At 39.6% G+C, this 21,311-nt stretch overlaps 5 protein-coding genes and 2 pseudogenes across 5 annotated transcripts; 3 read left to right on the top strand and 4 right to left on the bottom strand.

Moving 5' to 3' along the window:
- Nucleotides 1-368: 368 nt before the first annotated feature.
- On the top strand, nt 369-1,031 carry LOC126629027 (uncharacterized). Its single transcript, XM_050298921.1, has one exon. It carries the CDS (start codon nt 369-371, stop codon nt 1,029-1,031), a length of 663 nt encoding a protein of 220 aa, XP_050154878.1.
- A 7,362-nt stretch (nt 1,032-8,393) lies between these two features.
- Nucleotides 8,394-10,552, bottom strand: LOC126629660 (chitinase 2-like; annotated as a pseudogene).
- A 3,186-nt stretch (nt 10,553-13,738) lies between these two features.
- On the top strand, nt 13,739-14,365 carry LOC126629659 (dnaJ protein P58IPK homolog B-like). Its single transcript, XM_050299758.1, has one exon. It carries the CDS (start codon nt 13,739-13,741, stop codon nt 14,318-14,320), a length of 582 nt encoding a protein of 193 aa, XP_050155715.1. The 3' UTR covers nt 14,321-14,365.
- Nucleotides 14,320-14,940, top strand: LOC126629026 (uncharacterized; annotated as a pseudogene).
- A 199-nt stretch (nt 14,941-15,139) lies between these two features.
- On the bottom strand, nt 15,140-16,081 carry LOC126629025 (uncharacterized). The gene is made up of 2 exons (XM_050298920.1): nt 16,061-16,081; nt 15,140-15,703 (listed from the first exon to the last, which is right to left on the bottom strand). The coding sequence occupies exons 1-2, from the start codon at nt 16,079-16,081 to the stop codon at nt 15,140-15,142; spliced, it is 585 nt and encodes a 194-aa protein (XP_050154877.1).
- A 102-nt stretch (nt 16,082-16,183) lies between these two features.
- LOC126629023 (uncharacterized) lies at nt 16,184-17,338 on the bottom strand. Its single transcript, XM_050298919.1, has 2 exons — nt 17,285-17,338; nt 16,184-16,979 (listed from the first exon to the last, which is right to left on the bottom strand). Exons 1-2 carry the CDS (start codon nt 17,336-17,338, stop codon nt 16,293-16,295), a joined length of 741 nt encoding a protein of 246 aa, XP_050154876.1. The 3' UTR covers nt 16,184-16,292.
- A 132-nt stretch (nt 17,339-17,470) lies between these two features.
- LOC126629658 (peptidyl-prolyl cis-trans isomerase CYP22) lies at nt 17,471-20,501 on the bottom strand. Its single transcript, XM_050299757.1, has 7 exons — nt 20,194-20,501; nt 20,050-20,073; nt 19,842-19,929; nt 19,236-19,328; nt 18,308-18,340; nt 18,135-18,191; nt 17,471-17,730 (listed from the first exon to the last, which is right to left on the bottom strand). Exons 1-7 carry the CDS (start codon nt 20,361-20,363, stop codon nt 17,620-17,622), a joined length of 576 nt encoding a protein of 191 aa, XP_050155714.1. The 5' UTR covers nt 20,364-20,501; the 3' UTR covers nt 17,471-17,619.
- Between the last annotated feature and the right edge of the window lie 810 nt (nt 20,502-21,311).

The raw sequence follows: 21,311 nt of genomic DNA, 5'->3' as shown, positions 1-21,311 counted from the left end.
AACTTAGCCAATCCAAGTTCATAGGAAGTCTTTCATCTTGCCAATCCAAGTTCATAGGAAGTCTTTCATCTTGGAACTATATTTGGAGTAGGAACGTTCTTGTTGACAAATCCAATCCAGTTAAGGATTAGAAATCCTATTTTAACAAAAATATACATGAATTGGTCGGTTCCTAATTCAACTACACATAGGAATTGAACTTTCTGCCCAAGTATCCTTTTTTTTTTTCCTAGGGTTTTAACGCGTCACTTAAGTCACAAGAATACCCTACTTTGTTTCTGGTTCCTAGTTTCCTTCACTACTCTCTCTCTCTCGATCGGTATATTTCTCTACACCATGGCTTCTACTTTAAATTCAAGCGCAGTAGCATGGCCACTGGCCGCAGCAGAATCCCCAGCAACTCCGTTCCTCAAGCATTGTGTCCTGACCACATCTCCAACCTCGCACAGATAGCTGCCGTCAAGGCCGGAGAAGCTGCAGAAGCATATTTCATGCTTGGGAACTTCGAATATGCAATCAAGCAGGCCAAGGCAGCAAAAGAGTTCGATCCAGATTTGCATGGTATGGACAGCTATATAACCGCATACCAAATTCATTCTGCTGTGTCACACAAGCAAAACCTGTACCATGTTCTTGGCATCGAAAACCCTACAGTTGCCGACTCAGAAATCATCAAGAAACAATACAAGAGACTGGCACTAGCCTTTCACCCTGACAAGAATAGATCAATCGCTGCGGAGGGTGCTTTCAAGCATATTAAGGCGGCATGGGACGTTCTCTCAGACCCTGCTAAGAAAGATGCATACGACAAGTGTTTGAAAAGAAGGTTTCAAGCGGCTCATGGTTCCAACAAACGTAGAGCTAGTGAGTGCAAATCACCACCGTCCCATAGGTCCAGTGCCTTCCCTCGCAAAAGGTCTAGCCCTGGTGGTAATGGGAGCTGCTACAAGAAAACCATTAAGATTATTAGAAAATCAAATCCAGGCCAAAAGGCAACTGTTATGATGGTAGCCGTATGCCGTGTGGCTTAATGTGTTCCTCACTTTGTTATAAATTTGCCTCCTTGAAATTTTGGAGTGCTTACTGTTGTTTATGTACTCTTTATTCAATACATTTTTGTTGAATTAATCAAATTTCGAATCTCTTACACTGTTCCCTCATCCCACTTTTATATTTTCTATCTAGTCATGATATAAATTATACATATACTAAAACCCAACAAAAGTTATCACTGTTCATTAACAGTGTTCTTCCATTTCCATCCCTGCTTCTTTTTGTTATTTCAACTTTACCCTTCCTTCCTATATCTCCACCCAGCTTTTCTCTAGATCCTTCCCCATCTATACTAAAACCTAACAAAAGCTCTCCGATTATTATTTATACTAAACCCGGTGGAAAACCACACACCTGGCAGCAATGGTACATGCCTTTCCACAAAAAATAATTAAAAAACCTTACCTCATCACACCTGGCAGCAATGCATGCCTTGCCACCAAAATATAATTAAAAAAACAAAAATCTGGAACATGCACAGAAAAGCTGAGCATGGATACTGAGTGAGATAGGATAAGTTATCCACTGTTTTGCCACGCGTCGATCATCGTGGATAAGTTCTCTTCAATTGCATCTCTCCAAATCTCCTTTAGTTTCCAAAACTCCTTCAGTTTCCATTTGCTTTCCTTTTCTCAACCTTTGGTTTCCGATCTTCTCATCTTTCTCATTTTTCTCATTTTTCTCAGCCAAATCATCTGTGCAAATTTCTTGCGTTTAAAACCCTTGGAAAAATAAATAGTTGATGCATCTTGCGTTTAAAATCCCTGGGTTAGTACTGATTTTGTTGGTTTTTCGATTTTATCAGGGTAGATTTGTTACCTCCAAGGTCCACCTCTGTTTGGTGGTGAGATTTTTTAACCTTTATAGTATTGCTGTTTTATTTTTATTTTTTTGTAGTTTTCCATGTTCAAGTGGCATTTTTGTATGAATTTTTTTTCTTCTAACTCTCGGTGTTTTCTTTATATCGTTAGATCCGATGTCTGATCATTTTTTGTATCTAATTCTCGGTGTTTTTCGTTTCAGAACACGTTGCTCTATGTTTTTTGGAATTTAGTTTTTGTAATTTTTGGTGTTTTGTTTATATCCTTAGAACTGCCGTTTGGTTGTATGATTTGCTTTTTTTTTTTTGTTTCAGGACACTTTGCTCTTCGTTTTTTGGGGCTTCTATGTCCAGCTTCGAACCCGTTTATGCTCAAGGTAAATAATTTCAGTTTTTTCCTTTTAGCATTTTCTGCAACAAATTTAATTTTATTTTATTTTAATATTGTGAAGTTGTGTTTTCTGTAGTGTGAAAGTCGAATATGTGGGAATTATATATATAGATTAGATTTTGGTGTCTTTTAGGGTTTTATTCTGGAGCTTGCAAACCATTTTTGGGTCATGTATATACTTTATCTCTTTGCTGTTAAATTTATTTTCTATTTGGGTTTTTTGATTGTTTGTCGTTCAATTTTTCCCTGATAACTTAAAAAGAGAGGAATGGTCATGATTAATTTTTCCGTATTGAATGTCAAATGATCAGTGTATACAACAACAACAACAACAACAAAGCCTTTTCCCACTAAGTGGGGTCGGCTATATGAATCCTAGAACGCCATTGCGCTCGGTTTTGTGTCATGTCCTCCGTTAGATCCAAGTACTCTAAGCCTTTTCTTAGAGTCTCTTCCAAAGTTTTCCTAGGTCTTCCTCTACCCCTTCGGCCCTGAACCTCTGTCCCGTAGTCACATCTTCGAACCGGAGCGTCAGTCGGCCTTCTTTGCACATGTCCAAATCACCGGAACCGATTTTCTCTCATCTTTCCTTCAATTTCGGCTACTCCTACTTTACCTCGGATATCCTTATTCTCAATCTTATCCTTTCTCGTGTGCCCACACATCCCACGAAGCATCCTCATCTCTGCTACACCCATTTTGTGTACGTGTTGATGTTTCACCGCCCAACATTCTGTGCCATACAACATCGCTGGCCTTATTACCGTCTTATAAAATTTTCCCTTGAGCTTCAGTGGCCTACGACGGTCACACAACATGCTGGATGCACTCTTACACTTCATCCATCCAGCTCGTATTCTATGGTTGAGATCTCCATCTAATTCTCCGTTCTCTTGTAAGATAGATCCTAGGTAGCGAAAACGGTCGCTTTTTGTGATCTTCGCTAAATTGCTCCGGTCATTAGTGTGGATAAGTATATAAATGGATAGAGATAGGAAAGCAAACACAAGATGTACGTGGTTCACCCAGATTGGCTACGTCCACGGAATAGAAGAGTTCTCATTAATTGTGAAGGGTTTACACAAGTACATAGGTTCAAGCTCTCCTTTAGTGAGTACAAGTGAATGATTTAGTACAAATGACATTAGGAAATATTGTGGGAGAATGATCTCGTAATCACGAAACTTCTAAGTATCGGAGTGTGGTATCATCTTGACTTGCCTTATCTGTCTCATAGGTAGATGTGGCAGCTTCTCTGGAAGTACTCTTCCTCCATCCAGGGGTGGTATCTTTAACTGGTAGAGATGCACAAGGTAATGTATCAATTTCACTTGAAGCTTACTTGTAGTTTCAGGCTTGGTCAAGCGCGATACAAACCATGTAGTAGGAGTCCCCCAAGTCGCCGAGCTAGGGGATTTGCTGAAAGAGGTGACAGACAAGGTAAGCAATCAGAGCTCCGGCTGATTGTTCACCTTCTCCCCATCTTGCAGCAGCATGAAGGATAAAGAGAAGAAAAATGAGAAGAGATGATATGGGATACTTTTGCTTTTGAAGAAGTAACTTTCCACAGGCTTATTCTTGAACTGAGCTGGAGGGTTTTCTGGTTTCCTCCAGAGTATAAGGCCGACTGAAGAATTTGAGGGTCAAAACAAGTCCATCAAATCTAGAGTACGTTCGACCCTGCTGATATGGGATACTTTTGCTTTTGACAGAGTAATGGATGGATCGGCACGTGTGCTGTTACGCTTGTCTCCACATGCTTCCTTGTATCCTTCGCACTTGCCCTATCTGTTCCTCAAGCAGATGCGGTATCTTCCCTGGCAACATAAGATGTTGAAGATGAGTACTCGAGAGCAATGCCATGTAAGTAATCAGGTAAGGGGTTCCAGGCTGTCAGTTCCTGGCTGGGAGCTTGATTTCAAGTGCTGACTGATTGCTCTCTTTCTCCTTGTCTTGTAGGTAAAAACAAGGTCAAAGGAAAAGACAGGGAAAAAGCATGATATGGGATACTCTTGCTTTTAACCCTGATGATATGAGATATTCTTGCTCTAGTATAGCTTGTTTGCAGAGGTATTATCGGGGGGAAAGAAAGCTGAATATTTCGAAAGGCTTCGTTGGGAGTGCCCTCTCAGATATGAGGAAGGGTTGAGCATTTTTGCAGGTCTGCCTGTCCGTTGGGGATGGAGGTCGACATATATAGGAGTCTCCCTAACAACAAGTAGTAATGCTATTCATTTACCCTGCTTGGTCATAGCACGGTAGTGGCAGCTGCCAGCTTCACATGTTTTAACTCTGTCAGAGCACTTTGAAAAAGTGGTATGTGGTATCTGGCTCTCGAGATTCGGAGATCGATGCTTCTTCGATTTTTGAGAAAGCAATCATGGTGGGGGTCTGGCTCTCGAGATTCGGGGAGCAGTGTCTCTTCGATTTTTGAGAAAGTAATCATGTTGGGAGTCTGGCTCTCGAGATTCGGAAGGCGGTGCCTCTTCGATTTTGGAGTAAGCAATCTTGTTGGGAGTGTTTTCTCGGATGTGAGTAAAGGTTGGGCATGTTTGCTAGTCTACCTTGCCACGAAGCACGGAGGTTGACACACAGGGACTTTCCAATTATCCAGCAGTGGTACTGTTCCTTTACCCTTGTGGGTAATAATATGGTAGCTAGACCTTCAAAATTTATGTGTCTAAACTTTGTTAGTGCTGTTTCTTTGCTATTCTTTTACCTTTCTTGGTCAGAGCGATGTAGTGGGAGCTGCAAGCTTCACGTGCTCAACTTTGGCAGAGACTTTGACAAAGTTATCTGTGGTACCCATGAGCTATTGTTGCGTGTTGGAAGTGGGTGATTGAACAGTAAGATTCATGTGCTTTCTACTTCACCAGAAGTCTTCGACAGAATGCCCATAATTTCCGCAAAGCTGAGTGTGCGTGTGACAGGTGCTGACAAGGCTAGAAAAGAAGGTGCCTCTTCGATTTCTGAGATCGGCCCTCGTGGTCTCTGAGCAGCACAGCTTTTGAGAAAGCAAGCGCCTCTTCGATTGATTCGGAGAACGATGCCTCTTCGATTTTTGAGAAAGCAATCATGCTGGGGGTCTGGCTCTCGAGATTCGGGGAGCAATGTCTCTTCGATTTTTGAGAAAGTAATCATGTTGGGAGTCTGGCTCTCGAGATTCGGAGGGCGGTGCCTCTTCGATTTTGGAGCAAGCAATCTTGTTGGGAGTGTTTTCTCGAATGTGAGTAAAGGTTGGGCATGTTTGCTAGTCTACCTTGCCACGAAGCACAGAGGTTGACACACAGGGACTTTCCAATTATCCAGCAATGGTACTGTTCCTTTACCCTCTCTTCGATTTTTGAGAAAGTAGTCATGTTGGGAGTCTGGCTCTCGAGATTCGGAGGACGGTGCCTCTTCGATTTTGGAGCAAGCAATCTTATTGGGAGTGTTTTCTCGAATGTGAGTAAAGGTTGGGCATGTTTGCTAGTCTACCTTGCCACGAGGCACAGAGGTTGACACACAGGGACTTTCCAATTATCCAACAGTGGTACTGTTCCTTTACCCTTGTGGGTAATAATATGGTAGCTAGACCTTCAAAATTTATGGGTCTAAACTTGTTAGTGCTGTTTCTTTGCTATTCTTTTACCCTTCTTGGTCAGAGCGATGGAGTGGGAGCTGCAAGCTTCACGTGCTCAACTTTGGCAGAGAACTTTGGCAAAGTTATCTGTGGTACCCATGAGCTATTGTTGCGTGTGGGAAGTGGGTGATTGGACAGTAAGATTCATGTGTTTTCTACTTCCCCAGAAGTCTTCGACAGAATACCCATAATTTCCGCAAAGCTGAGTGTGCGTGTGACAGGTGCTGACAAGGCTGGAAAAGTAGGTGCCTCTTCGATTTCTGAGATCGGCCCTCGTGGTCTCTGAGGAGCCTAGCTTTTGAGGAAGCGAGCGCCTCTTCGATTTCTGAGATCGGCTTTCGTGGTCTTTGAGCAGCCCAACTTTTGAGAAAGCAAACACCTCTTCGATTTATGAGATCAACCCTCGTGGTCTCTAAGCAGCCCAGCTTTTGAGAAAGCAAACGCCTCTTCGATTTCTGAGCAGGCGCCTCTTTGATGTCTGAAGCTTCGTCGAGTGCAGCTTTTTATAGGGGCTGGCATTAAGTTCCAAAGCACACTTGAATCTCCACCAGTAGAAGCTCCATTCTTGCACTTCTAAGATCTTGATTTGTCCGACCTCTTCTCTCTTCAATACCTTTGAAAATGTCTGGCCCCTCCGACCGTCGTTTTGACTTGAACCTTGTTGAAGAGGCAGCCCCGCCTTCTCCAGACAACATATGGCGCCCATCCTTCGTCTCCCCTACTGGTCCTCTTACCGTTGGGGATTCCGTGATGAAGAATGATATGACCGCTGCGGTGGTGGCCAGGAACCTTCTCACTCCCAAAGATAACAGACTACTTTCCAAACGGTCTGATGAGTTAGCTGTTAAGGATTCACTGGCTCTCAGTGTTCAGTGTGCAGGTTCTGTGTCTAATATGGCCCAACGCCTATTTGCTCGAACCCGCCAAGTTGAATCATTGGCGGCCGAAGTGATGAGTCTCAAACAGGAGATTAGAGGGCTCAAGCATGAGAATAAACAGTTGCACCGGCTCGCACATGACTATGCTACAAACATGAAGAGGAAGCTTGACCAGATGAAGGAAACTGATGGTCAGGTTTTACTTGATCATCAGAGATTTGTGGGTTTGTTCCAAAGGCATTTATTGCCTTCGTCTTCTGGGGCTGTACCGCGTAATGAAGCTCCAAATGATCAACCTCTGATGCCTCATCCTTCTAGGGTTCTGTCCAGTACTGAGGCTCCGAATGATCCCCCTCCGATGCCTTCTCTTTCTGGGGCTCTACCGACTGCTGAGACTTCTCCTAGGCAAGATAAAATTTCTATGTCAAATGGTGAAATATCACGACTTGGTTTCCAGTTTTAATGTTCTTTTTATGTGTTGTCTTTGCTTTCATAAATTGATACTTTGTTGTTGATAAAACTGATTTGGTTTTGTAGACCATAATTTTTAAGCAACAAAATTAAGCTGGAAATTAAATTGAGGTATGAATGCTTCCACTTATTCAGGTTAGTCAATTGATCTTTTCCTTTACTGGATTTTATTTTTGAATGTTGTTTGATAAAACTAATTTGGTTTTGTAGATTAAGATTTTTAAGCGAGAAAATGAAGTTGGAAATTCAATTGAAATTGTAATAAATTTGCAAATTTGTCAAGTATATCTTACATTTGTGGTTCCATATTCACGTTACCCATAACTATTGAATTTTGTCTCTTGACTGGATGAATTTTTATAGCTTCCAGGATCTACAGTTGCAATGCCTTTGATGGATAAAACACGGAGGACCCAGCTACTCTTATAGAGCTTCTTTAGCATTGTAAGTTAAAATTGCATATCATTTTTTTTGCTTCATGGAATTCATTATGTTTAATAGCATACCAATTATGTGATATCAATTGTTATCTTAGCAGCTTCTAACAATTTGTAAAGTACGGATAAATGTGTAGAAGTTTGAATTATACATATGAAAGTTTCATCTATTATACTCTTACTAATTTTTGTTACACAATCAATCATTCACAGGTAATGCTATTCAGAGTGGTTCAAAGAATTTCAAGAGCTTCATTCATCTAATTTATGCTTTTCATGTAAAAATTATTTCAATAAATTCAAACATCTTTCGGTGTAGATAACATTAACATTCTGTAACAATATATTATAGCTTTGAAACATTTTTTTCACACGATTTCTAATCCCGCAGCAACGCGCGGGCAAATATTTCTAGTACTTTCTATTTATTGAAGTAGTGTCTTTAGCAATCTATGGTAGCCGAAGTTGGATAATCCTGTCAAAGACCGGGTAGAACATGAGAACGAAAAATATCAAATAGGATTAATGTAGTAAGAATGATAACCTTTCTTTTATTGGCAGAAATACATAGAAAATTAATGCAACAAAAAAGAAAAATTCGCAACCAGAACATACGTAACTTATGTAACAAATCATAAATGAAAAAATAACTATACGCTCTTGCACGAGTGAGACCGCATTCGAGGAGGCTAAGTATATATATTTCAACCAGGTACTTAGACTAGTTAGCACTACTAGTAGAATTGAGCAAGAAAGCTTTGGATTTTCTCTCATAGTAAAAGTTGTTTTTAGAAGAAGCATCCGCTGAGAAGATCATGACCCCATTAATTTCGAATCCATTTGTCTGCAACAGTGTCAAAGCATCAAAAAAGGCATCCCCTTGAATTCCTCTTCCATCTACTTCATAGGCAGGCAACAACTTTTCCTTCCCAAATTGTGCGGCTCGAAGCTTGAACGCTTGCAGATACCCCTTCGCGGTAGTAACCTTATCAGTGTAGAACTGGTGATTGACATAGTCTATAACATCTGCATAGCCATCAAAGAGCTGAACATACGGCGCAGTTGTACTGTAAAACGGTGCAATACTAGCAACAGAAATGAGTCCTTTGTTTTTCAAGCCAGTGATGAGCTCGCCTATACAAAAAGCAAAAGAACTCGATGAATTACTGCTCTTCGGGTTTGGGAAGTTTTCGTAGTCTATGTCAATGCCATCAAGATGGTAAGTGGTGATTATCGAGCCAAGTGACGAGACAGCGTTAGATACCCATTTTTTCGGGTTTATTGGATTGTACCAGTGAAGGACTTTCACCCAAGCTCCAACCTGAGAGGCTTACCATGACTTTCACATTAGAGTGTTTTTGCTTGATGGCTGCAACAGATTGTGGGGTTAATGTAGATTGCCAATATGGTGAGAATATCCCATTTTGTTGCATGCATGATGGGTCTGCATCAATCGCAAACCCGAGTATGAAATGGAAGTCGATCTCACTGTCAATCGGTACAGAGTCAAATGTTATAGGAATTCCGGTGGCTCCTATGTACTCATTCATCAACTTCCCATCTGAATCATGCGTACATAACGTCACGGTTACCGCACAAGAAAAAAAATATTGGATATATGGCTTATGATGGCACATACATATAAATAGTGAAAAGAAAATACAATTGTTCCATATCAAAGAGACTAACGGTTTGCTTCCCCTTGCATACTCTAGTTCGATTCTCTCTCCCCGTAATTTATATTAGTTCAAAATATCGCTCTGATAAAAGGATCAAATAAACATTTTATGATAAATGAATATATGTACGGGGATAAAAGTTGTGAAAATATTACTACATAGTAGTACATACCACAACATTGTTGAAACATGAAAGCAACTGCTGCCACATAAAGGAGAGAGAGTTGAAGTACTTGAGCCATCCTTCTTTGATTTTTAGCTTGAATGAAGATATGTCGAATGAAGGAGTAAGGGTCTAGTTTTATAAGTCCATTGTAGTTCAGATTCAGCCGGCCGGCCTTCGAAACCGAAACCAGCACAATGTGGAGTAAGCTGGAAAGATTGTGTACTAATGAAATAAACAAGAGTTTTGAAGGTTACAAGAATTTCATGTATATTTGTTTATTAACTAAGGAACTGGTAATAGTAATATTTTGGTGACCTTTTTTGTGGCGCTACCAAGGTTCAGTCGATGTTGCAATTTCTTTTAGAAAAATAAAAGCATCTTTCTTGCCTCGCACGGTTGCTTCACGACAAGAATGGCTCCATCGCCGCCGAATGGTGCTTTCAAGATTTGTTCAACACAGCCTATGACGTTTTCTCTAAACCCTGCCCTGGCAAAGGCTTACTACAAAGTCGTAAGGTCGATGGTTTTGGTTAACCATTTAGATTTTAGTTTTTTTATTTCGACAGAAAGGATGGAGATCAAGAGGGGTGGAGGACGTGTAGTGGGAGGAGGGAGGAATGAAGGAAAACTTTACGACAGAAAAGCTACTTAAATAGATTTGGACTTGATCAAGTTGGCTATAACAGAAGAAACTTAATTTCGATTCTTAAGCACATAAGTTAAAGGGAAAAGAAAATGATGTTCGTCACCGAGACAATGACATGTTGACACAACAGTTCGATCTTTCTAATTCTAATTTTATTAGAATCCATTGTCTCGTTAGTAAGCGAAGGTCTCTGTTCGAATGAAGATGTCACACAATTTTTGTTTGGTCCTGGTATGGAAACCCAAAGGCTGAAAATATACAGCAAAGAGAAACCAGAGAGGCCAAAATATAGGCCACAGAGATACCAGCGAATGGAAGGAGGTCCAAACAATACAAATGCATAGAGCAAAACAAAGTGCGACTAGAGGCAACTAAACTAAAAGAGATAACAGACCATTGATTTATTTTTATATTTCATATCGGAAAAACTGAAACCCGGATCTTTGAAGAAAAAAAAAACAATAAGGTGGCGTTTGTTAGAGAGGATTGTTTGGATAGGATAACTCACTATATTGGAGACATTTTGAAGGATAAAATAGAAGATAACTTTTCAAGTTAAAAGTTACTCATGAAGAAAAGGTATCCTACTAATCCTTGATTTGAAGGTTCCCCCCGAAGAAAAGTTATCCCTTTTAATCTTTACTATTTTTGTGGGAATTCGTAAGAATACCTTTTCTTCGTGAATAGCCTTCAACTTGGACGAAATGTGAAAGTTTGCATCCATTTCTTCCTTTAAAATGTCTTCAATATGCTGAGTTATCCTATCCAAGCCGATCCCCTCTTAACAAGGGCCACCTTAGTGAACAACAGAAAATGCATATGCAATAAAATTAACAAGTCTATGAACAAAAGGATCCTTCATCTTAAGAAGTCAGAAGTCAGAACATTATATTATTTTTCATTAGAATTACACCCATAGAATGTTCTTATTGGGAAAATTAAGATTCTATTGGTTACAAAAGTTTTTACAGTTATCAATAAAGCTGCTCATAAACTCAGGATTTACATCTCTCCGCTTCAGCAATAACACAAGCTCGCTTAACTTCGGAGTTCTGATGGAACCCGAAGTCAGTGAGTTCCCAAAAGGTCTCGCATTAGATAGGGATGAGAATATACATATAAGGATCACTCCCCTGGGCAATGTGGGATCTCACAATCCACCCCCCTTAAGGGGTCCGACGTCCTCGTCGGCACACCACGGCCAGGGTTAGGCTCTGATACCAAATTATCACATTCCGGCCCGGGCCCCCACCACATCTCGGGCCAGCTTCACCACCGTAGCACGATATTGTCTGCCGTGGGCCCCGACTACGCCCTCACGGTTTTGTTTCTGGGAATTCACGCGAGAACTTTCCAGTGGGTCACTCATCATGGGAGTGCTCTCGCGCGCTACTCACTTAACTTCAGGACTTCGGAGTTCCGATAGAATCCGAACCCAGTGAGCTCCCAAAAGACCTCGTGCTAGGTAGGAATGAGAATATACATATAAGGATCACTCCCTTGGACGATGTGGGATATTACACGGGCCAGGATGTGACAAAAGAACCTCACAGCATAAAAACATAAACAGAACAATAAGCTACAATGCTCATCCAATGACATAACTGTATCTTGCTTCTTCATTTGTCAAAACATTAATGACTTCTTAAACAACAGCAATTGAAGTATGAACCAGTGACCTTAACAATCTATATCCGACAGAAAGATGCAAAAAAAAATTGTCTAGTACACCTTTATTTAACAGCTCTGAAAGCAAATTCCCACGGAAGCACAATCCAGGGAACAGCGGAGAATAAAAAATAATTGCTCTTATAAAAATCTTTGAGAAAAGCAGAGGCCCCCTGATCTTTGGTGCCCAAATCCTGCACAAGCCCTTGGTGACCAACCACGTACTGGCCAATGATGTGGTGTCGCTGCTTTGCATGCTTGGTGATGTTATTCAACTCTTCCATTGCCTTGAAGAGCAGCATATCGATGACCTGCATTTCCATACCATCCACAAAATGAGAATTGTTTTTATAAGTCACAAATCAAATTAACATGAAGCGCGTCAGCAAGTAGGCATGGATAGTAATGAAATTCCTCGTTATTCTTTCCACAATTCTGATTTAGTACCAAATAGACACAACTTGATATACAACCAACTCACTAGAAACTCTTCGCAATTTATTCAACACATTAAATTTGCATACTACCGAACAATGTCAAAGTGCATCACATGAATGACTCATTTCATTCAATTGTTTAACTCAATGAAAGCTTTGTTTTTAGGCCAACAACCACAAAATTCCACAAAATGAGAATTGTTTTTATATGTCACAAGTCAAATTAACATGAAGCACGTCATCAAGCAGGTATGGATAGTAATGAAATTCCTGGTTATACTTCCACAATTCTGATTTAGGGCCAAATACAACATGATATACAACCAACTCAATGTAGAAACTCTTCACAATTTATTCAACAAATTAAATTTTCATGTCACCGAACAATGCCAAAGTGCATTACATGAATGACTTATTTCATTCCGTTGTTTAACTCAATGAAAGCTTTGTTTTTAGCCTAAAATAATCATTTCCACGAACATATAGAGACGCAAACTGTGTGAAATTTGCTACAGAAAAACAAAACACCACACAAATGATAACCTAACCGCAAGAAGGAAAAGATGAAAAAAGTTACAGAAAGGATTTATCTTCACAAATTATCAAAACCTAATTACCAATACATACGTATTGCAATCCAAAGTCCGGGGTTTATTCAGAATGAAAACATGGGCAACATGCATATAATGTGTATTCATTTAAGTATTCAATAAGTCTCTTACAATTTATTGAAAAAAAATAAAATGCAAAAGGAAAGTTATATATTTTCTGTCTAAGCTTGAGTCACAATGTAGACGGGTGCCTAGGTGGGTCTAGGCAGGCTAGGCGGGCGCCTTAGCAGGTCTATGCGCCATTTCTTAATTTTCAAACGTCTAGGCATTAATCGGGGCGGTGACCAATCGCCTAAGTTGGCAGAAATTTTTAGAACAGTTGACAACATAGCCGGGCTGGTTGTGGATATTGGCGTGGTGGTAGGGTCGGAGGATGTTGCAGGGTTTGAATTATTTTTTTTTTCTTTCAAAATATATATTCACCTTTATAGTAAGGGTAAATTGGGTCTTGGCACTTTATGGGGGTGAACGTGTGTTGAAAGTGTGACTAGAAAATCTCTTTTTAATTATAGACAATTATTTTATATATATATATATATTAGGAGATACAAATCCAACTCATGTAACTTAGCCAATCCAAGTTCATATAAAGTTTCTCATCTTGGAACTATATTTGGAGTAGGAACGTTATTGTTGAGAAATCCAATCCAGTTAAGGATTAGAAATCCTATTTTAACAAAAATATACATGAATTGGTCGGTTCCTAATTCAACTACAAATAGGAATTGAACTTTCTGCCCAAGTATCCTTTTTTTTTTCTAGGGTTTTAACGCGTCACTTAAGTCACAAGAATACCCTACTTTGTTTCTGGTTCCTAGTTTCCTTCACTACTCTCTCTCTCTCCTCCAACGTCGCACAGATGGCTGCCGTCAAGGCCCTAGAGGCTGCAGAAGCATATTTCATGCTTGGAAACTTCGAATATGCAATCAAGCAGGCCAAGGCAGCAAAAGAGTTCGATCCAGATTTGCATGGTATTGACAGCTACGTCACCGCATACCAAATTCATTCTGCCGTGTCACACAAGCAAAACCTGTACCATGTTCTTGGCATCGAAAACCCTACAGTTGCCGACGCAGAAATCCTCAAGAAACAATACAAGAGACTGGCACTAGCCTTGCACCCTGACAAGAATAGATCAAACGCCGCGGAGGGTGCTTTCAAGCATATTAAGGCGGCATGGGACGTTCTCTCAGACCCTGCTAAGAAAGATGCTTACGACAAGTGTTTGACAAGAAGGCTTCAAGCGGCTTATGGTTCCAACAAACGCAGAGCTAGTGAGTGCAAACCGCCACCGCCGCATAGGTCCAGTGCCTTCCCTCGCAAAAGGTCTAGTCCTGGTGGTGATGGAAGCTGCTACAAGAAAACCATTAAGATTATTAGAAAATCAAATCCAGGCCAAAAGGCAACTGTGATGATGGTATCCGTACGCCGAGTGGCTTAATGTGCTCCTCGCTTTGTTATTAATTTGCCTCCTTGGAATTTTGGAGTGCTTACTGTTGTATTTGTACTTTTTAATCGATAAAATTTTTTTGAATCAACCAAATTTTGTATGTGTACTTTTTAATCGATAAAATTTTGATGAAACCATAACTTCATGAGCTAAGGAATTTGCATACCAAGTTCATTTTGCCATGTCACACAAGGAAAACTTGTACCGTGTTCTTGGCATCGAAAATCCTACAGTTGCCGACTCAAAAACCATCAAGAAAAAATACAAGAGATTTGCACTTGCCTTGCACCCCGACAAGAATGGATCAAATGGCCGCCGAGGGTGCTTTCAAGCATGTTAAGGCAGCGTGGGACGTTCTCTCTGACCCAGCAAAAAGAGAGGCTTACGACAAGTCTTTGAGACAACGGTTTCAAGCGGCTCATGGTTCCAATAAGCGCAGAGCTAGTGAGTGCAAACCAGCACAGCCGCAGAGGTCCAGTGCCTTCCCTCGCAAAAGGGCCAGCCCTGGCGGTGATGGGAGCAGCTACAAGAAAACAATTAAGATTATAAGAAAATGTAATCCATGCCAAAAGGTAACTGTGATGATGGTGTCCGTATGCCAAGTGGCTTAATGTGTTCCTCGCTTTGTACTTAATTTGCCTCCTAGAAATTTTGGAGTGCTTACTGTTGTATATGTACTTTTTAATCGATAAAATTTTGTTGAATCAACCAAATTTTGAATCTTTTACACTGTTCCCACATCCCACTTTGTATTTTCTATCTATTTATGCCTCCAATATAAAAGTGGGATGAGGGAACCGTGTAAGAGATTCAAAATTTGATTAGTTGAACAAAATTGTATTGAATAAAGAGTACATATACAACAGTAAGCACTCCAAAATTCCAAGGAGGCAAATTAATAACAAAGCGAGGAGCACATTTAGCCACTCGGCGTACAGATACCATCATCACAGTTGCCTTTTGGCCTGGATTTGACTTTCTAATAATCTTAATGGTTTTCTTGTAGCAGCTCCCATCACCACCAGGGCTAGACCCTTTGCGAGGGAAGGCACTGGACCTCTGCGGCTGTGCTGGTTTGCACTCACTAGCTCTGCGCTTATTGGAACCATGAGCCGCTTGAAACCGTTGTCTCAAAGACTTGTCGTAAGCCTCTCTTTTTGCTGGGTCAGAGAGAACGTCCCACGCTGCCTTAACATGCTTGAAAGCACCCTCGGCGGCCATTGATCCATTCTTGTCGGGGTGCAAGGCAAGTGCAAATCTGTTGTATTGTTTCTTGATGGTTTCTGAGTCGGCAACCGTAGGGTTTTCGATGCCAAGAACACGGTACAAGTTTTCCTTGTGTGACACGGCAGAATGAACTTGGTATGCAAATTCCTTAGCTCATGAAGTTGTGGTTTCATCATAAAACTAATTGACGAGGATTATTTGCTGGTGGTTGGATCCACATTCCTTAGCTCATGAAGTGTCTTAAGCATCGCCAAGAGTCTAACAAAATTGTCAAATGAGTCTTCAAAGTTAGAAAATATCCTACACTCTCTAGATTAGAGAGTCTATATCCAACTCTTATGATTATTAAAAGTTGGCTTTGTTAAAGCTTACTAAAATGAAACTAAAACAAGGTGGTCCTATGATGGAAAATAATAAGTACTTAGATTTGTGGAGTATATACGTTGGAGCAAGATTGTGAATCAACAAATTTTAGTCTTCAAACTGTCAAGCGAATCAACAAACTTGTATTTGAAGAAGGGTCATCATAGATTGCTAGAGACACTAGCTACTCCAATAAATTGGAAAGTATTCATATCATGACTAGGTAGAAAATATAAAAGTGGGATGAAGGAACAGTGTAAGAGATTCAAAATTTGATTAATTCAACAAAACTGTATTGAATAAAGAGTACACATACAACAGTAAGCACTCCAAAATTCCAAGGAGGCAAATTAATAACAAAGCGAGGAGCACATTAAGCCACTCGGCGTACGGATACCATCATCACAGTTGCCTTTTGGCCTGGATTTGATTTTCTAATAATCTTAATGGTTTTCTTGTAGCAGCTTCCATCACCACCAGGACTAGACCTTTTGCGAGGGAAGGCACTGGACCTATGCGGCGGTGGCGGTTTGCACTCACTAGCTCTGCGTTTGTTGGAACCATAAGCCGCTTGAAGCCTTCTTGTCAAACACTTGTCGTAAGCATCTTTCTTAGCAGGGTCTGAGAGAACGTCCCATGCCGCCTTAATATGCTTGAAAGCACCCTCCGCGGCGTTTGATCTATTCTTGTCAGGGTGCAAGGCTAGTGCCAGTCTCTTGTATTGTTTCTTGAGGATTTCTGCGTCGGCAACTGTAGGGTTTTCGATGCCAAGAACATGGTACAGGTTTTGCTTGTGTGACACGGCAGAATGAATTTGGTATGCGGTGACGTAGCTGTCAATACCATGCAAATCTGGATCGAACTCTTCTGGAATGAAGATGTCACACAATTTTTGTTTGGTCCTGGTCTGGAATCCCAAAGGCTGAAAATACACAGCAAAGAGAAACCAGAGAGGCCAAAATATAGGCCGAAGAGATACCAGCAAATGGAAGGAGGTCCAAACAATACAAATGCATAGAGCAAAACACAGCAAAACAAAGTGCGACCAGAGGCAACTAAACTAATAGAGAAAACAGACCATTGATTTATTTTTATATTTCATATCGGAAAAACTGAAACCCGGATCTTGGAAGAAAAAAGAAACAATAAGGTTGCGTTTGTTAGAGAGGATTGGTTTGGATAGGATAACTCGCTATATTGGAGGCATTTTGAAGGATAAAATAGAAGATAACTTTCATGCTTTGTTCAAGTTGAAAGTTACTCATGAAGAAAATGTATCCTTACTAGTCCTCAAGTTGAATGTTCCCCCGAAGAAAAGTCATCCCTTTTAATCTTTACTATTTTTGTGGGGATTCGTAAGAATACCTTTTCTTCGTGAATAGCCTTCAACTTGGACAAAATGTGAAAGTTTGCATCCATTTCTTCCCTTAAAATGTCTTCAATATACTGAGTTATCCTATCCGAGCCAATCCTCTCTTAACAAGGGCCACCTTAGTGAATAACAGAAAAGGCATATGCAATAAATTTACAAGTCTATGAACAAAAGGATCCTTCATCTTAAGAAGTCAGAAGTCAGAACATTATATTATTTTTCATTAGAATTACACCCATAGAATGTTTTTACTGGGAAAATTAAGATTCTATTGGTTACAGAAGTTTTTACAGTTAACCATCAATAAAGCTACTCATAAACTCAGGATTTACATCTCTCCGCATTCAGCAATAACACAAGCTAGTTTAGGGCGATTGTTGGGTCCTGTAGCCACATTCTCAATCTTCCTAACAACCAAAAGACCATCTCCAAGCACTCTCTACATAAAATTAACATAAAGAAAACGTTTGTCAGTACTACCAAATAATTGGAAGGTTAAACCTAAAGGCAAACAGGTAATTTAGGGCCAGGTGACAAAAAGGATAAATAGTCAGTGGAAATCTCTAGGACAACATATGCGTGTTTGCTTGCTCACCGGTGTGTGTACTTTTGGTTCCTAGAATCATTTTATGCAAAAAGTTTCACAGTACAAAATGACTTGTATCTATTCGGGATAAGTATTATTAAATTCTCATTCGGGATTGATGCATGGTAATACTTATTATGACTATTGATTGTTTTTGGCAACTAAATAACAAATTTCTCTTTGATTAGTATAAGGTGACTTGTATGTTTGAGTAATATAATGCATTGTTGACAGAAGAGAAAAGGATCATAGCTTACCCCGAACACAACATGTTTATTGTCAAGCCAGTCACATTTCGCGCAAGTGATAAAGAACTGAAGTGCAAAAGCAAACAAACATTAGCCACAACTCTGTGTGTGTAAGAGAGAACCAAAGAGAGACAGTTTTGTTTTATCTTATTATCAATAAGAAGCCATAGTTATTGAATTACCTGGCTCCCATTTGTATTTGGTCCACTATTTGCCTGAAAAGAAGCAAAAGATTATATTGATTCAGCGTCAAAAGTAGAATTTCATGTTGGAACTGAAAAATATGTGTCTCAGTTTGTATGTGCATGTGTAAAATTTCCTGCTTTTGGACAGGATCCTCAGCCAATCAAAGAATAAAATCTTACAAGAAGTAACAAATAATAAAACCCTAATACAGGTTATTAATTTTGGGCGTACACCTATTAGGTTAATGGCCATTGGAATCCCATCAATTCCCATTCTTCTTTCCCTGTTCTAAATGAATATTGCAGCAACCTAAAAAAAGGTTGAGGATAAGAGAGAAGGACAAAAACCTACTGGTACATAAAGGTCTGCCAATACAGAAATGCCGAAAGACCAATGAACATGTTAATAACACTACAGAAACAATTGAAACTCATACTCCTTCCAGAAAACCAGGAATGCCGATGTGATATGCTAATATTACTCTTCAAAAGTTGGATCTTCCATTTTGAAAGACTCTCACCCAAATTTCACCCAAAATCAAAGGCTGGTGAGACTTTAAACTCCAAACTCACTCGCATATAAGTAAACCAAGGCCGGTGAGACTTTGACATAAAAGGACCAATCACTAGCAAAAGTACAATTTTTTTAACTGCCAAAGAAAGGTTGAAAAGGTACAAAAGCTCATCATTGTAAATTCAAATAGAAACTAATTTTTTTGTATCTCCGAGTACAATTTTGTAGTATTGAAGGACTAAATAAAAAGCTTAACCCATTTTAAATTCTACACACATAGAGATTCTAGTGCACATGGGAATTGTAACATGAAGGTACGGTAAATCAAACAAATGTTTGATAGAATCCAAAAGTAAGGGAAAAACACAGCAAAAGTTATTGAATACTGAATGCAACATGAAAAATGCATACCATTGACAAGAGGCCAGGACCAGTGTGTTTGGCATCAAAAGTCTCGTCATCAAACTTAAGTCCATAGATGGAAACACATCCACTACCATCACCCTGCAAATCAAGATCTTCATTATAAAAATCTTGTAACAAGCGGAAAAAAACTTGAGCATCAATAATTGTTAGTAACATCGATGTTTTTATGTTTTATTGTTTCAGAATTATGTTGACACCAGATCAAAATTTGTTATGACCAGGGCATTGCACAACCTCATGAATGAGTACAATCTCCTTTATATGTGTACCTTTTAGTGTCAAAACACTTTAAGCTTGAAATAACAATTACCCATTTTATATCCAAACGATATCTTTTTTAACTAAGAAAAGAAGAATACTATTGTACGCAGTGTTGTGCACTGATTAGAGATGAATGGGGCAGAAGTTACACATTGAATGTATTACAAGAACACGGTTAAAATAGTTTCGATTAAAAAGACCACCTAGCTGATAATAGGTATGCATATTCATATTCAGAAAATGGTAACAAACCCACAATGCCAACACATTAAAGAATCGAAACAGCATATGTAAACAAAAGTAGATACTGGTTGAAGAAAGAGGAAAAACCTTGAGAAAGTCACCAGCTTGAATCATGAAATCCTTAATCACCCTGTGGAACTGGCACCCCTTGTACCCAACTGGCAACCCAGCTTTTCTGCCAATTTACAAAATCCAATTCAAATATTTTTTATAAAATCCAAATAATTAGTAAAAATCAAAATCCCCAAAATTGAAGAAAAAAATAATGGGTTTGTGGGTTTGGGGCTTGCTCTACCTGTACTCGCCGGTGCAGAATTGCCTGGAACAAGTAAAAGAGAAGACAAGCAAGCTCAATTAGGGACGAAACGACGGCGTCTTAAACGAAGAAGTGGATGACAAAAGAGGAATAGTAATAGAAAGAGAAAGCGAGGGAAAATGCCTGAAATTCTCAGCGGTTTTAGGGGCAATATCGGCGAAGAGCTCCATCTTGATGCGACCGGCGGGTATGGTACCGATGGTGATGTCGAAGAAGACGATTGGGTTTTTAGGGTTTGGAGGCCGCAGATGCCACTCCACTCCTCCCCCTGCGTTCCCTCCACCGGACGCCATTGAAATTGATACAAAAAAATTCAGAGAGAGAGAGCGGAATCTGAGTGCTTTTTGACTTGGCTGTTAGAGAAGGTTTAAGCTAGGGTTTTATTATGGGTTTAAAGAAAGAGAGAGAGAGGGGGGGGGGGGATTGATTCAGTCCAAAATCAACATTGTTAGTTACACTTTTATTTGTTTACAGAGGCTAGTTACATGTACACCCTCTCAAATTCAACTCGAGTCTTCATGTTAGTGTATTATCTTAGTGTGTAGTGTCGTGTCAACCGATTAAGCTAATAAGTGATAAAATTTAAACTCAGTGATAAACTTTAAACCCAAACATAATCGGCCAAAATAACAGGAGTTATGACTTAACTCAACTAGCAATTCACATTAGTGAATTCTTTTTTAAATAGTTATATAAAAAGAGAACAATTTATATGATATATGTACATTACCCCATGACGTCCTATGCCAATAATATAAGAACTCGCAGGCATACCGCATAAACTTTTAAGCTTAAAAACAAGACGGGATTAAGCTTAAAAAAATAAAATGGGCTTTATTAATACACCGTAGTTAGTGAACAACAACCAAGCCCTAAAAATGCCAATGAATTGTAAGCTAATGTTGTACATGGGTGAATTGATTGTGAAGTTGGTCATGAAGTTGTTTGATTAATTTATGTAGGGATTTAGAAGGGTTGATACGGATGGATGGGAGTTTGCTAGTGAAGGGGAAGAGATATTTTAGTGTGTCGAAAATGTGCACTAAGTGTCATAATATAAGTGATTATATATTTTTTAGGAAGTGATATTTCAGTGTGTTGGAAATACGATTCGGTACAACAAGTGTCATAATATAAGTGGTTAGATATTTGGAAGGAAAAAAAATTTACAACCACTTATATTATAACACTTAATGTACCAAACTATCCTCGCACATTTTCTCTGATGAGGAAACTAATAG

This window comes from Malus sylvestris, chromosome 7, assembly GCF_916048215.2.
Source record: "Malus sylvestris chromosome 7, drMalSylv7.2, whole genome shotgun sequence".
In the NCBI taxonomy this organism is placed as follows: domain Eukaryota; kingdom Viridiplantae; phylum Streptophyta; class Magnoliopsida; order Rosales; family Rosaceae; genus Malus; species Malus sylvestris.
Note: the sequence above shows the minus strand (reverse complement) of the source record. Positions and strands in the feature narration are given on the sequence as shown.

What these genes read in the sequence shown, in the direction of transcription:
- LOC126629025 (XM_050298920.1), bottom strand. Translation starts at nt 16,081, where the DNA reads ATGACCCTTCTTCAAATACAA. An exon ending in TGACCCTTCTTCAAATACAA is followed by an intron (nt 15,704 to 16,060) that starts GTTTGTTGATTC and finishes TCATGAGCTAAG; the next exon opens with GAATTTGCATACCAAGTTCA.
- LOC126629023 (XM_050298919.1), bottom strand. Translation starts at nt 17,338, where the DNA reads ATGGATGCAAACTTTCACATTTTGTCCAAGTTGAAGGCTATTCACGAA. An exon ending in AGGCTATTCACGAAGAAAAG is followed by an intron (nt 16,980 to 17,284) that starts GTATTCTTACGA and finishes TTTCTCTATTAG; the next exon opens with TTTAGTTGCCTCTGGTCGCA.
- LOC126629658 (XM_050299757.1), bottom strand. Translation starts at nt 20,363, where the DNA reads ATGGCGTCCGGTGGAGGGAACGCAGGGGGAGGAGTGGAGTGGCATCTG. An exon ending in AAAACCGCTGAGAATTTCAG is followed by an intron (nt 20,074 to 20,193) that starts GCATTTTCCCTC and finishes TACTTGTTCCAG; the next exon opens with GCAATTCTGCACCGGCGAGT. An exon ending in CAAATACAAATGGGAGCCAG is followed by an intron (nt 18,192 to 18,307) that starts GTAATTCAATAA and finishes TTTGCACTTCAG; the next exon opens with TTCTTTATCACTTGCGCGAA.
- LOC126629027 (XM_050298921.1), top strand. Translation starts at nt 369, where the DNA reads ATGGCCACTGGCCGCAGCAGAATCCCCAGCAACTCCGTTCCTCAAGCA.
- LOC126629659 (XM_050299758.1), top strand. Translation starts at nt 13,739, where the DNA reads ATGGCTGCCGTCAAGGCCCTAGAGGCTGCAGAAGCATATTTCATGCTT.